The sequence below is a fragment of the Desmodus rotundus genome, chromosome 7, assembly GCF_022682495.2.
Source record: "Desmodus rotundus isolate HL8 chromosome 7, HLdesRot8A.1, whole genome shotgun sequence".
Lineage (NCBI taxonomy): Eukaryota > Metazoa > Chordata > Mammalia > Chiroptera > Phyllostomidae > Desmodus > Desmodus rotundus.
The window spans coordinates 111010921-111023949 of NC_071393.1; the positions used below are offsets into that span (position 1 = coordinate 111010921).

Here is a 13029-nt window from a genome sequence, read left to right on the forward strand (position 1 = left end):
CCAGTTCTGCAACTTCAAGCAAAACTATCTCATCCATGTTATAATGAATGACATTGAACAGATCAGTGTTGTATTCAAGGACCTGGGATCTGTGGCATCTTCAATCCTGTATCCCATAGTTTTGGATTGGCAGCCAAAATTTCTACATTGTTTTCCTTTGTCTGCCACTAATTAGCTTTTTCAGATAAGGCACTTAACCTCGGCTGGAAAATGAAAGTTGGTCTACATAATCTCTAATATACTAGGACTCTAAAGTTGTTTCTCTAGTGTCTGTGAAACTGGAAATAAAGGGTCTGTTCACAAGAAGTGTTTTCTCACATCCATTCCCACCTCACCAATAAAGTTATGAAGTGATGATTTATTTCACCTGTTTATTTCTCTCTCAGCAGCCCGCCCTAACCCCTCCCCCCGGCTCAGCCCCTCCACATCCAGGCTCCTGACTTGTGCCACCCGTGCTTCTCTCACAGGTAGAGTTCGGGGACTTGGAGAGGCCCCTCCCACCAAGTCCTGGGGGCACACCCCCTTCCAAGGCTCAGCATCACCTACAGCAGGTCCTAGACAGGTTCTACCCAAGGCGCTACAGATACGGGGCACCCCCTGAACAGCTGAGGTAGGCTACGAGGTCTCGTGGGGAGTCACTGTGGGAGATGTGGGTGCAGAGCTGGGGAGGTCTCGGAGCTGCTATGAAACTGTGTTGGCACTTCCCTGGCACTGTTTCTCCCTGTCTGTCCCATCCAGGCACCTGGTAGATCAGCTGACCACAAAGTGGGCTGCGCTGCAAGGCTGCTCCTCTCCAGAGTGCATCCGCATCTACCTGACGGTGGCCCGGAAATGGCCCTTCTTTGGTGCTAAGCTCTTTGCTGCTCAGGTAAGTACAGGTGGTTTCCAGTGGACGGAGTGGTGACCACACTCAGGAATGTCCTGTTTCTCCTGGAACTGCTGGCCCTACCTGATCGCGAGTCCAGGCTACAGCACTGGCCTGCAAACCAGCAACCACCAGAGGTCGCTGTCTCTCCACCCATTTCTGGCCTACTCTGCATTTCCCTTTCTAGAGCGGTTGTAATTCATTTGTTGCTTTGGGGTCAGGATTATTTCTGGGTGACCCTCCTCTTTCCTTTATTGATTTCTTTCTCAATGCTACCCCTGGGGAAAAAAGAGAGGATCAACTAATTATAAGGGCACATCACAGGGGGCCCCAGTTGGTCTGGAAAGTTGGGGAAAGCTTCTGAAGAGGGTGACCTGTCTACCTCCCCAGCCTTTTAGTTAGGAAATAGGAAGTCTGGATTGCCCTTCTGCAGCCCTGGCAGTGCACATTAGGAATTGTCCATTGAATCGTCACTTTTCTTACGGGTAGGGCCTAAGGCCTGTGCGATTTCATTCTTGCTTTCCTGTTTCTTTTACAGCCCCTAGGAAAGTGATTGAAGCAAGATGCACTTCAGCTGGGGGTGGGGGGAACTGGGTGGAATGCTGTCGGTTTCTGAGAGCTGGGAGGCAACAGCCTGCCCTCCACGGCCATGACAGAGCAGCCAGCGGTGCTGCGTTCTGTAGCACGGAGCTCCCCGACCAGTGTGCCCTGACAGGATAGGCTAAAGGTGCCCCGAGAAAGTGACCTCCTCCCACCTCGGGATTGTTAGGAGGTAGCCAGAGCCCCAAGGCCAGATACCTCCTGTACAAATGCCATCTTTTATGTTTTCCGAGGTGAAGAAAAGGTTGGAAGTCTTCTTCCTCACAAAGCTCTCGTAGTCCAGAATCCCTAGTTGCGGATGTGTCTCATGGGATGTTCCTGTTTTCCCAGACTGCCAAGGAGAACACTCTGGTGTGGATCGCTGTGAACGAGGACGGTGTCAGCATCCTGGACCACAACACTATGGTGAGGGCTGGCTCCCTGACCCCTCCTCCTGAATAGTCTTGTCTCCTCCTCTCTGGACTCAAGGGCCTGAGTTAAGTGACCATGGTCCTCCTACCCCCACCCCTACCCAGGCTCCGCGGTCCTCCAGTCTCAACACAGCTTGTAGACGTGGAAGGTGCAGGTGTAGAGATTACGACCACGTCAGAGTCCCCCTTCCTGGTTAAGGAGACCTGTGCTTAAACGAGACGGGGACGCTGGTTCCTAGCTCAGGAGGCAGGTGGAAAGTTTCCCTCATACTAACGGGCTCTTTCCCACAGCAAGTGCACGCCACTTACCCCTACTCTTCAGTGATGACCTTTGGCGGCTGCCGTGATGACTTCATGCTTGTGATTAGATCCACTCCGGACCAGAGCTCTGGGAAGGGCCACATTGAGAAGTTGATCTTCCAGATGGCTGCTCCCAAGGTGGGTCTGAGAGCTACTAAAGCATTTTCCTCTATTCTGGTAGGAAGAGATGGGCTTGGTCCCGAGGCAGGTGGCTAACTTGTTTGGAACATTGTCTCATACACCAAAAGGCTGCGGGTTCAATTCCTGGTCTGGGCAAAACCTAGGTTGTGCAGGTTTGATCCCTGGTTGGGATGTGCACGGGAGGAAATGTGCGGACGTTTCCCTCTCGTATCAGTCTCTCTCTCTCTCTCTCTCTCGCCTCCTTCCTCTCTCTCTAAAAGCAATAAAAATATATCCTCAGGTGAGGATTAAAAAAAAAAAAAGGTGGGTTTGGGATTTAGAAAGGAAGCTGGGATTATGACAATATTCTACAAGAGCTCCGTCTCCAGTTAAACTGTTGGCCTTGTCCAGGATCATGAGCCTGAAAGGTTCAGGCCGAGTTGCATCTCGAGTTGCACGTCAGTAGCCCACAACCGTAGCCACGTTGAGCTGGTGGGGGAGGGGCCGGCCAGGGAGGGAACTCCTGTGCTCTCCATCTCTCCTACTTCCCTCAAGCCTCAGCACTGTGCAGACCTGAGTCAGGGTCAGGGCGCACACTCACTGTTCTCCTTGCAGCAGGCCCAGGGCCGGGGCAGCTGCCTCCTCAAGATATTCTCACCTTAAGCCTCATTCTATATGAAAACAGGCGCTGTTTTTGAGCATGGTGCCCAGAAATTGTTAATGGGGCTACATGAGACACAGGTTGTACTTCCATCACAGCAGTTGTATTGCGGTGGTGACAATGAGACCTCTGTAGCTTTTTTTTTTTTTTTTTTGATGGAAAAGGAAAACTAGAAAAAATGAAAGAAAAAAAAGGTTCTCACTGTCCTGTCCCAAACTAGTCACAAAGTGGGACGGTCTGCGCATGCGCCCCTTTCTTTCAGGCGTGAATTCCAGGCAGACCTCTTTTGTCTCGAGGGCTTCATTCCCACCTAGGACAGGAAATGGTGGCTAGCAAAAATAAGAATTGCAGAGACTCAGAACTCTTCAGTCCTGATTTATAGTTCCTGACTCCCTTCTGAGAGTACCTGGAACCCCTCCGGTTGTGATCCTAAAATTGGAGTTGGCCAAATCTCCTCCTTTCAATACCATCCCTGCCAAACGGGAGGCTGTGCAGACCCTGTCCTCCAGGGAGGCCCCGCCCTTAGTGTGGAGCTCATGGAGTGGAACCTCGCCTCTCCTGTCCTCAGGAGGGTACTGTGCGTCTCAGAGGATCTCCAGAACTACAGGACCCCATTTCCTTGGACCCCGGAACCTCACAGTAATGATCCCTTTTGGACATTGGCCCCTGGGTGGAGCCCAGGAAGGTTATGTACCGTGTTTAACTTCTGGTGAGAAAGCCAGCACTCAAGCCAAGGCTAGTTCAATTCTTTTGTTTCTCTGTTGTCTCCTTAGATTGCAGAGGCTACTTTCATCACGGCCAGCTACATGAACCACTGTTCCGTAACTGTGAACCCACCCACCCACCCACCTGCTACCCACCAGCCACGGCAACTGGGTGGACAGGCGTCCTCTGCCTCTGTTCCACGTGCTGCCAAGAGGCCAACGTTGCTGTGAATGTTTCTCCGACCCCTTTCCCCACCGCCACCTGGTACCTCTGGGGTTGGAGATGTGTGTCCCGGGGCATGATACTACTGTGATGGGGCTAATAGCCCTCCCCTCACTCCCGCCCTGGCTTGTTCTGTGAAATGTGTATTTCAGTGTCTGTGAAGCCTTTACTCTCTAGGTGCCTTATAATGTTTCAGGTGCCCAACTTTTAAAAATCCAGACCTAGTATAAAAACCACTCCTCCCCCCACCCCAAGAACACTGAGCTCTGAATGCTGCCTGCTTCTAGACACAGACAGGGGTGTCCCTGGTTGCCAAGGGCATCAGTCAGAGCTTTCCCCGCTGACACCCCTGGGAGGCTGGTATTCTTTACATTGTACATGGTCCTTATGTGGGAATTTATACTTGAAGTTTTCCCAACATCCCTGAATAGGACTCAAATTCCCAATTCACCTGAACTCTGACCAAAGCCTAGACTCACTAAAACTGGACTTCCTTTCCCATTCGGAGGGGAAAGGAAGAGGGTCATCTTTCCCCTCCCCCCACTGCAAATGAGTAGGTGTTTTGCAGTGCCCCTTCTGGGCCGTGGCTCCTGTCTCTGCAGGACAAGGAGCTCTCTCTGTCCCTGCTGAGACTGAAGCTGTTCTCCCTTACACTGGACTTACAGGGCACAAGCACAGGCAGGGGCAGGTCCCACCTGACCTCTGTGTCTCATTTTAACTACTGGACAGGGCTCAGTGAAGGCTGTGCTCACTTCGCTACTGTAGGACAAGGTGGTCACCACTTGTCTCCCCGCTCTTTGAAAGACCGAGCAAATGCACTCCGCTGTTTGCTGCTCCGTGAGCCACCAAAGACAGTCAAAAACAGAAGACCCTTCCAGGTGCATGGGCCTGGATTCGCTCCTCACGACCTCGACCTCGGCGAACTTCCGCCGGGCATTAGTTTGAGGGCAGAGGACACCTGATACCTGTCCTAGCCTAAGAGCATCAGGTGAACGAAATTGAAGGTTTCCTTCGCCTTTTGCCTTCCTAATGATACCAGTATCCCCAGACCTCCAAGTGAGACCTTCTCTTGCATACAGAGGAGATGAGCTTTGTTTCCACCCCGCCCCCCAGTAGGAAAAAGGACAGAAGAGTCCATTGGTACTCTTGACTTTCCAACACTGGAGAAACTGAGTTTTATTTCACAGCTCTAAGGCAGTCTTACCATGTCAATGACGTGCTGAAAACCCTATGGTTTTAGCAGTAGCATCCAAGAACCATGCCTTTAGTCACAACGAAGTGTGTGTGTGTGTGTGTGTGTGTGTGTGTGTGTGCGCGCGCGCGACGCAAAACTGCACGGCCGGAACCAGTGTATGTGAGCACCCCAGCTGCAGTACGCTTCCCCTCACCCTTTACACTGACAAGCATGATTAAAAAGCAGCACGTCAGGGTGTCTGCCTTTTACATGGACTTGACTTTGCAAGGCTGGCAGTTTCATAGCTGTCTCCCATTTCTGTGCCTGCCTTTCCCCCGGCATTTGGGATCTAGTGGGAACACTTCTACCTCAAACAGGTCCACAGGTCTCACGTACCACAGGCTTCTGAAGAACCCCTCCAGCACGGTGTGAAAGGCAGAAATGATGACTCTGGTTTTGTAGTACCCCGAATGTCTCTAAGGCCCATGAGGATATTATCTAGCTGGGAGTTTTTAAAATACTGGGGTCCTGAAGAAAAAGTAAGCAAGAATGGAGCTGTGTTCATACTGAATTTGGAGGTCAGGCTACTTCCCCCACTCTTATCTCCTTCCCAGCCCTTCAGGAACTCTCCCTTAGTTTATGAAGAAACTGCCTTGTAAACAAAGTCTTCTGTAGTTTGCGTGTTTATCCTTCTTTAACATGCCTGGAAGCCAAAGTCGAATTTCCGTCTGGCCTGTTTGTCTCCTCTCTCTTGGCAAAAGCAGCTTTTGAAACCATACTCAACGCTGAGTAACGGAGAGCATCAATGTGCTTGACGCTGTGACCGGAATGCCACATCCGTGTTTGTCAATAAAACGCAGCCGTCTGGGAATCAGGCCCTTGTGTGTGTTTGCCAAGGAGAGCTGTTTATTAAGAGAGTCACCTTAAATCGACCCTGTACAGACCCAGGAGCTACGTGGACGAGACTTGTCTTTGGTAGGACATTTCTTCCTGCTCCCCCAGTACCTGAAGGACTTGACTATCACAGTTGCAAATTGTCTTCCCCGGTAGGTCCGATACCAGTTTCCCATTGTCTTGCTCCACAAATTTCAACAAAAAAGGGAACTTGAATTGTGCTTAGGAATTTCACAAAGTGCTTTTTGTCGACGTTATCTTTGACATACCATTTTTTAAGCCCCCCCCCCAGTTGGGGAAGTAGGCAGTACCTTACAAGGGGAGCAGTGAATACACAGAAATGCTCTGCTCGACACCACGCAGCGAGCTGGGTTTCCAGTCACCCGCTCTGAGATCCACCGCATGCGTCCTGGTTGCTAGGACCACGTCCACAGGACGGTTAGAACACAGAAAGTGCACCAGTCCCTACGGCTGAGCAGCCATTTCCCATGGAAGACAGTCCTGGCCTTCTGGATGCTGGGACTCATGGGCTCGTGGGTGCGGCTTTCTGGTGGGCCAGGATCTCCTGGCAGCTCCTGTACACTTCAATCAAGCAGTCCAGTCGGGGCTTGGCACTCTGAATTCCAAAGGGGAGAAATGCACAGTCAAGATGGACATAAGAAAGTGCTTAGCAGTGCTGCGCCCATGTGTAGCCTCAATCTCACCCCCACCAGGGGGTCAATGTGGCATGGGGGGGGCGGGCTGAGAAAGGTGGAAGTTCAGGCCCACAGCGGCCTGCTGGCAGAGCCCCTAACTAGGCCCATGGCCCGGCCTGAGAACTGTGTGAAGCAGGGTCTCGAAAGACCGTTTTTAATCTGTACAAATTCCATGATCTCCATCTAAGAGCAAGCATGAGGAACACCAAGGAGAGACCCTCCAGGGAAGTGTCACAACGGTGAGACAGTCCTCAGAGACAAGAAGGGCAGTTTGATATTGAAAAATATTTTGTATAATGAAATGTAATACCACCAAAATTAAAAGTCACAAAGGGAAAAAGATGTGTAGAAATCATATTTAATGAAAGTTTACTACCAAAACATATAAATTGTTACAAATGCATCATCAATATCTAGATTCTACTTGATTAATAGAGGAGAAATGGATAGTTTAAAACGAGAGGAGATACTGATAGGTAAATACAAGGAAATATGAAAAGTCTGTGTCATTTAAAGATACAAATTTAAAAACTTTAAATTCCTTTACCTGCACAATAAACTAAAAAATAAGCCTACTGTTAGCCAGGACTGGAGGAAAACAAGCACAGATTCCCCAGAGTACTGTTGTCCCATGTCTGCAGCCCAATCTCAAACTCTGTAAAAACCTATGAAACTATTCATGTGCTTTAATAAAATAATTTTGAACTATAATGCAAAAGAATTTTAGCTGCTTTAAATCCTCTGTGAAACAGGGCAGTGAGGCAGAGATAACTGCATACCTGAATTATACACCTACAAACTAATCTATTGTATGTGTTTTTTAATAAAAGCAAGGCAAAAAATAACCTGGATGTGATTTCAAAAGCTAGCAATAGAGTGGCTGCATAAACTGATACTCAACATGATGACATACTTCTCTATAATAGTAAGTGAAATGGCCTTTGAAAAGATGCATGAAAATGCGCATCTGACTTTAAAAGGAAGACACAGAACAGAGAACAGTATGTGTAGCTCAGTTACATCTTTGCACAACCACACTGTAGAACTGACAAAGCACTGGAGAGGAATGGTGATTTATAGGAAGAATTTGCTACCTATTTATTTTTTCTCTAAAATTTGTATTCATGGTATTGCTGAAAGTATATTTGCCTCGGGAGCTTCTGAAATCCTAACTCTGACTATAAGTAGCTGTCAGGTGTCTTCAAATGTTGGGACAAGAAAAGTGCACACTGCTACCCCAGCAGCAGCGGCTGTGCAGAGAGTGGGGGAAAGGTAGAGGGTTTCTGTGGGGAAGAGAGTTAAGCCAAGTGCTCACCTGGAAGACAGGTACTACTTGTGATATCCCATGTGGGTCCACCGGATCGTTCAATAAAATGCAGAGGTAGTAGATCACCTTCTGCTGTAAGAAAATAAACCAAATAGCAGTGATCTAAGTAAAACTCACTTTTTCTTCTTCATCAAGGGACGGCTAAACTTTTTCATGAACGGTTATCTCTAAGTAGTAGAACACTTGATAGACTTTGAAGTGAGGGAGAAGTATATTCTTGTGCTTTCAGTGCAAAACAGATGAAACAACAGCAATGACAACAACCAGAGATGATTCTGAAGCTGACCCAGAAAATATAAAGTGAATGCTGACTCCCTATCCATGAAAACCTGCCGTGTCTCTTTAAACATAAAGGGACGTATCTTTTTCCAATATAAGTTTCACTTTTATGGTTTTTAGACAGGTCAGCCCAAAGAGAAACACGTCAAGTACTGGAACAGAGAGTCCTCAAGTTTAATTGTTTGGCATCTAATACTTTATGTATTAAAACAGTTCAGATCCAAGCACACCCCAGGGGGTTGGTCCTCCAGAGAGGCCTGCATGACCCCTTAGAAACTTACCATATAAATCGCCTCGTTAATGATAACATCCTTCACCTTGCCCATCTCAATGAAGGTTGTGCTTTCTTTGCCAGAGGCATAGGATGAAGTCAGCTGGATGCCAAGGGAATCGATGATTAACAGAGTCTCCTGATCAATCTTCACAAAATGGAGGTAACCAAGCAGGCCTAGCAGGGTGATGAAGATGGCAGCAGAGAGGATCATGCTGTTCTGAAGAGAGAGCCAGACACAGGCAGTACAATTACCCAGCAGTCTGCACACGCCTGCTGTTGAAAAAGTCAACTCCAGGCAATGCAGAAAAAAGCCTTTGTTCTGCTGTGAGTGGGACAGATGAGAAGGACACGCATGGAGGACGAGGTCACCCTTGTGTTCTGTGAAAGCATATGATGATTTAAAACATCCAGACAACAAATGGGCAGGTCTGTGGAAGAGAACCTCCACCAGCAACATATCCACCGTCACACCACTCTGATTTTTCTTCCAAAACCGCAACTTAACGACTCAGACGGTTTCCTCTCACTCTCCCTCAGAAGCACAGTGCAAAAGCACAGACTGAACAACAATAAAAAGCTTAGCACAGTGTAATAGATGCAACTCAGTAACCACTCTCCTTCCTAATAGAACTTGGAGTGAATCATGATTGGTTCCCACTCCCGCCATTGACTGGTTTAGAAATGGACACAGGACACAACTCTAGCCAATGAGATGTGAGGGGAGATCTGTTGGAGGGGCTTCTGGAAAACTAAGTCCATCTTAAAAAGAGATCTAAGGATGATAAGGTCCCTTTATCCTGAGGTTTTGATGTCTGAACTATTTACTATGGACTCTGTCAGACCACATGGAAAGTTAGGCTTAGATGGGGTGCACCAAGATAGAAAAAAAAAAAAAAGTCTACTGAGCCTCTTACGCCCCCTAGAGGCCTCCTACCTCCTGACTTCTTGTTTTGTTAAATAATAGAAACAGCATTTAGTTGTTTTGTGTTGTGACTAACTTGTGTTAAGGCTGACTGATTAGCTGCTATGACTAACTGAGGTATTAAGGACTCAAAATGGTATTTATTCCTTTGATTCTAAGACCCATTTGCTACTTTGTATCATTTCTGATTGAAATGTGTTTTTCTATTGATGTGTGTTTCTTTCATGTGGTATTGTTTTCTTTTTTCCGTAAAGCTATTATATAGAAGGATGGCACAGGAAAAGAATCATTGACCTAGAATCAAGAGATTCAGTAATTTATGGCTCATTCCTTGAGGGCAGGAAGTGTCCTATTATTGTTACTGACAAGATGCCCTCCTTGACCTAACTCTAGTCAAGCTCTTCTAAGCCCCGGACCTCAGTGTAGCAAGAATCTCGCTAAGTCAGTTTAAGAGAACCCCCACCTTTAGTGTCTGATGACCCTGGCCTGTCTTCAGCACGAATCCTGGCAAATCAGTTTAGCCAGAATCCCCCTTTCCCTCTGAGGTTTCCTTTTAGTAATTTCCCATCCACTGACCATCACCCTGCTTCTTGGCTATAAATTCTCACTTGTCTTTGCTGTATTCAGAATTGAGCCAGTTCTATACCAAGGTCTCTTTTCTCCTACTGCAATAGTTTCTGAATAAAATCTATTTTTACCACTTCAACTACTGATGGGCTCTGATTTTCTTTGAAAATACCTTTCTACTTTCTTCTACCTAAGATACACTAAATGTTAGATCAGGGGTCTGCAAACTCTTTGGGCCTGTGATTTCTTTTTGTCTGGTCCACCTTGAGCTAAGAATAGTTTTTACATTTTTTAAAAGCGTTGTTTAAAAAAAAAGAAAAAGAAACAGAATATGAGACAGGTCTCTACCTGTTAAGCCTGAAATATTTACAGTTTGGCCTTTTAAAGAAAAAGTTTGCTGACCTCTGTGCTGGATAACTATTTTTTGATTAATGAATGGAGAATGGAGAAATCTATATACTGCGTGTCTGATGTTCCAGAAATATCTACTTTGAGCTCATTAAATGCCTAGTATCTAGTACAGTGTCTTGTACATAGTTTGCACTGAGTAAGCACTATGGAAGAACAGAGATAAAATTCAGTCCTGGCCCTTAAAGATTTATTAGAGGAAAGATCAATTCATATATAAAATACTTTTGGAGAACACTATGATACTGACCATAAATGCCCAAGAAAGCATTAAGGGGGTTGAGGGCAGCGGCAAATTAAAGCACACAGGAATGTCCCGTGAAGACTTCCAAGAAAGCAAGATTAAACTGGTGCAGAGGAGGTGGTGGTCATCGATACGTATACTTAACTGGGAAAAGGAGGGGGAAAGAACAACATTCTAGGTTGGAATAAATAAGGTAAAAACCTGGAATTTTAATAGAACCGTGAATTCAAAAACTAGAAGAAGGGCTGAAGAGCAATAAATGCTTAGGAAATTTGATCCGTATCAGCTTTTTAGGAAGGTAATCCCTGTCCAAACTGTATTCCTACCTACATTTTTAATACTTCATTTTTCTAACAGTTCAATATTTATTTAGGTTGAAGTCAGCCATGTTTTAATGAATTCCTCCATCAGATTTCTTCTGATTCCTGAGATTCATGACTCTGACAAGTAGTTTTGAATAGGAGGAAAGATAAGAAATTTCGGTACACAGAGCCCTTAAGCAGTGCTGCAGTGGAGTTTGAAGGAAGAGGAGGTTCCTGAGTCCCAGGCACTTGAGGCGGCTAAGTGGCACCATGATGAGAGAGACGAGTATAAATGGGAGCTGGCATAAGAAACACACTTCTCTGTTTAAAAATTCTGTCTAAGCAAGCCCTCCCCAGGGAGGAGACATCATAGTTTAGTGGAAAAGAAAGGGTTTCAGCCTCAGATCAGACAGCCTTGGGTTTGAAGCCGAAGGATGCCACTTACTAGCTTTGTGACTTGGATGTTATTAGTCTTTCCGAGCCTTTGTTTTCTTCTAAGGCTACAATGAGGCATTCAGTAAGGCAGCGGGCACTCGGCGGGCATTTAATGAGTACTGTCCCCTCCTCCTCACATGACCACATGGCCAGAACCCAGGCTAGTATTAAAATTCAATATATTATAAATTAAACCTTTTGGGGAGGGTTGGGGCAGAAGGGCAGTCCTGGCAACTTAACCATTTCAAATGACTTATGAAAGAACTTTTTAGATACAGTTTGGTACACATTAGGGCAGTCTTAATTATGCATATACCTATGCTGAACTGCCATACTCGGAAATACGCTGTGATGGCGAAAAAGCTAATGGATGCAGTAATGGAAGCAATATCCCAATTACAGAAACAAATAGCCCTGCTGTACTTGGCTCTGATCAGATTACTCCTCGAACAACATATTCAATTCACGGCACTACATTTGAAACTGAGAAGGGCAATTAGGATGATCCCTTTTCTTCCAGAACTGTCACAAAACTCCTGCATGGGACCCTCACAATACTTGGAGCTGCCACGGCAGATATTAATTCCATTTCAGAGATGTGAAAACTGAGGCTTGGAGAATAGGAATGAGTCTGGAAATTGAGCACAGAAAGCACCCATTCCGAACTCTCATAGTTTCTTGAAAGCACTTGAAGTTGGGGAAGCGATTGGGAGGAGGGGGGTTTAGGCTGCCTTGAAAAACAGAGATTGGGAAGAACCATCAAGGTCAAGCTCTTAAATAGGGAACTTGTGTGTGTATATACACACGCTACACAAACCCACACAGTAGAGACAATGACAGTTGCTGGAACACTATATATAAGGCACTGTTAGCAGTGATTCCGCTGAGGAGTGAAAGTGAGGGTGATCCACTTAGTTCTCCGAACCCTCGGAACTGAGTTACTGTGAGCGTGCACTACATAGAGCACATGCAAGTGAAAGTCTGAGGCTGTCACGCAAGGACTGGATGCATGTTGGATGGAACCACACAGCGACCCATGTGAGGGCTAAAGTACAGGAGCCCAAGCTCCACTAAATGTAATTTAAAATGCTGTCCAGCAGCGGAACGGCGTCCCCAGAGACAGCGAGTTCCTGCCCTCCGGCCTTAGGACTGCAGGAGGGTCCCGCGAGAGGTCTGGGTTCTATCCCAAGACCCCAAAGGCCCTTCCAAAATCGAGTCCCGGACACCGACCGTGGAAATGGGCGAGGAGCTATTACCTCGCAAAGGGTGAAGAGTCCGTAGGCCGCAAGCCACACGGTGCAGGTGACAGCGGTGAGTGAGCGCAAGGAGAGCCGAGGGCAGCTGAGGCAGAACTCCCGGCAGGATGGGGAGTAGTAGCGGCGCTGCAGGGCCAGGCGGCCGCCGTAAATGTCCGAGAAGCTCAGCTCGTCCTCCATGGCCGGAGGGAACCCACCGGGTCGCGCTGCCACTCCAGCCGCCAGCCCCGCTGTCAGCCCGAGTCCTCCCGCCGGCTCCGGGCCCACTTCCGGAGAGCGGGCTAGGCCACGCCCCTCCCGCGCTCCGCGCAACCTCAGTTCCAAGAGCTCCAGCGCGCTCCTGCGATTTAAGTTTTGTTCGCTCAGTCT

At 47.3% G+C, this 13029-nt stretch overlaps 2 protein-coding genes and 1 non-coding gene across 4 annotated transcripts in view; 2 read left to right on the top strand and 1 right to left on the bottom strand.

Annotated features, from left to right (window-relative positions):
* PLEKHH1 (pleckstrin homology, MyTH4 and FERM domain containing H1) overlaps positions 1-5126 on the top strand; it is a 53154-nt gene extending 48028 nt beyond the window's left edge. Inside the window, exons 25-29 of the mRNA XM_053928489.1 lie at positions 468-610; positions 739-868; positions 1796-1870; positions 2167-2313; positions 3730-5126. Of these exons, the coding sequence (XP_053784464.1) occupies positions 468-610; positions 739-868; positions 1796-1870; positions 2167-2313; positions 3730-3891 (657 nt within the window). The 3' untranslated portion in view covers positions 3892-5126. The remainder of the gene's footprint in view (positions 1-467; positions 611-738; positions 869-1795; positions 1871-2166; positions 2314-3729) is intronic.
* Positions 2958-3096, top strand: LOC112312099 (small nucleolar RNA SNORA1). Its single transcript, XR_002975544.2, has one exon. It is a non-coding gene; the product is annotated as a small nucleolar RNA SNORA1 (small nucleolar RNA).
* On the bottom strand, positions 5030-12949 carry PIGH (phosphatidylinositol glycan anchor biosynthesis class H). Of its 2 annotated transcripts, none has more exons than XM_024568072.3 (4): positions 12661-12949; positions 8534-8743; positions 7962-8042; positions 5030-6567 (listed from the first exon to the last, which is right to left on the bottom strand). In XM_024568072.3, the coding sequence occupies exons 1-4, from the start codon at positions 12838-12840 to the stop codon at positions 6475-6477; spliced, it is 564 nt and encodes a 187-aa protein (XP_024423840.1). In that variant the 5' UTR covers positions 12841-12949; the 3' UTR covers positions 5030-6474. The 2 variants fall into 2 exon arrangements, with proteins under 2 accessions (XP_024423840.1, XP_024423839.1); XM_024568071.3 differs by having other exon boundaries at positions 7962-8045.
* Positions 12950-13029: the final 80 nt, after the last annotated feature.

Coding starts and splice junctions, on each gene's coding strand:
- PIGH (XM_024568071.3), bottom strand. CDS start 12,840: ATGGAGGACGAGCTGAGCTTCTCGGACATTTACGGCGGCCGCCTGGCC. Junction 8,046..8,533: donor TTAACGAGGCGATTTATATG/GTAAGTTTCTAA, acceptor ATTTTCTTACAG/CAGAAGGTGATCTACTACCT. Junction 6,568..7,961: donor AAGTAGTACCTGTCTTCCAG/GTGAGCACTTGG, acceptor TTTGGAATTCAG/AGTGCCAAGCCCCGACTGGA.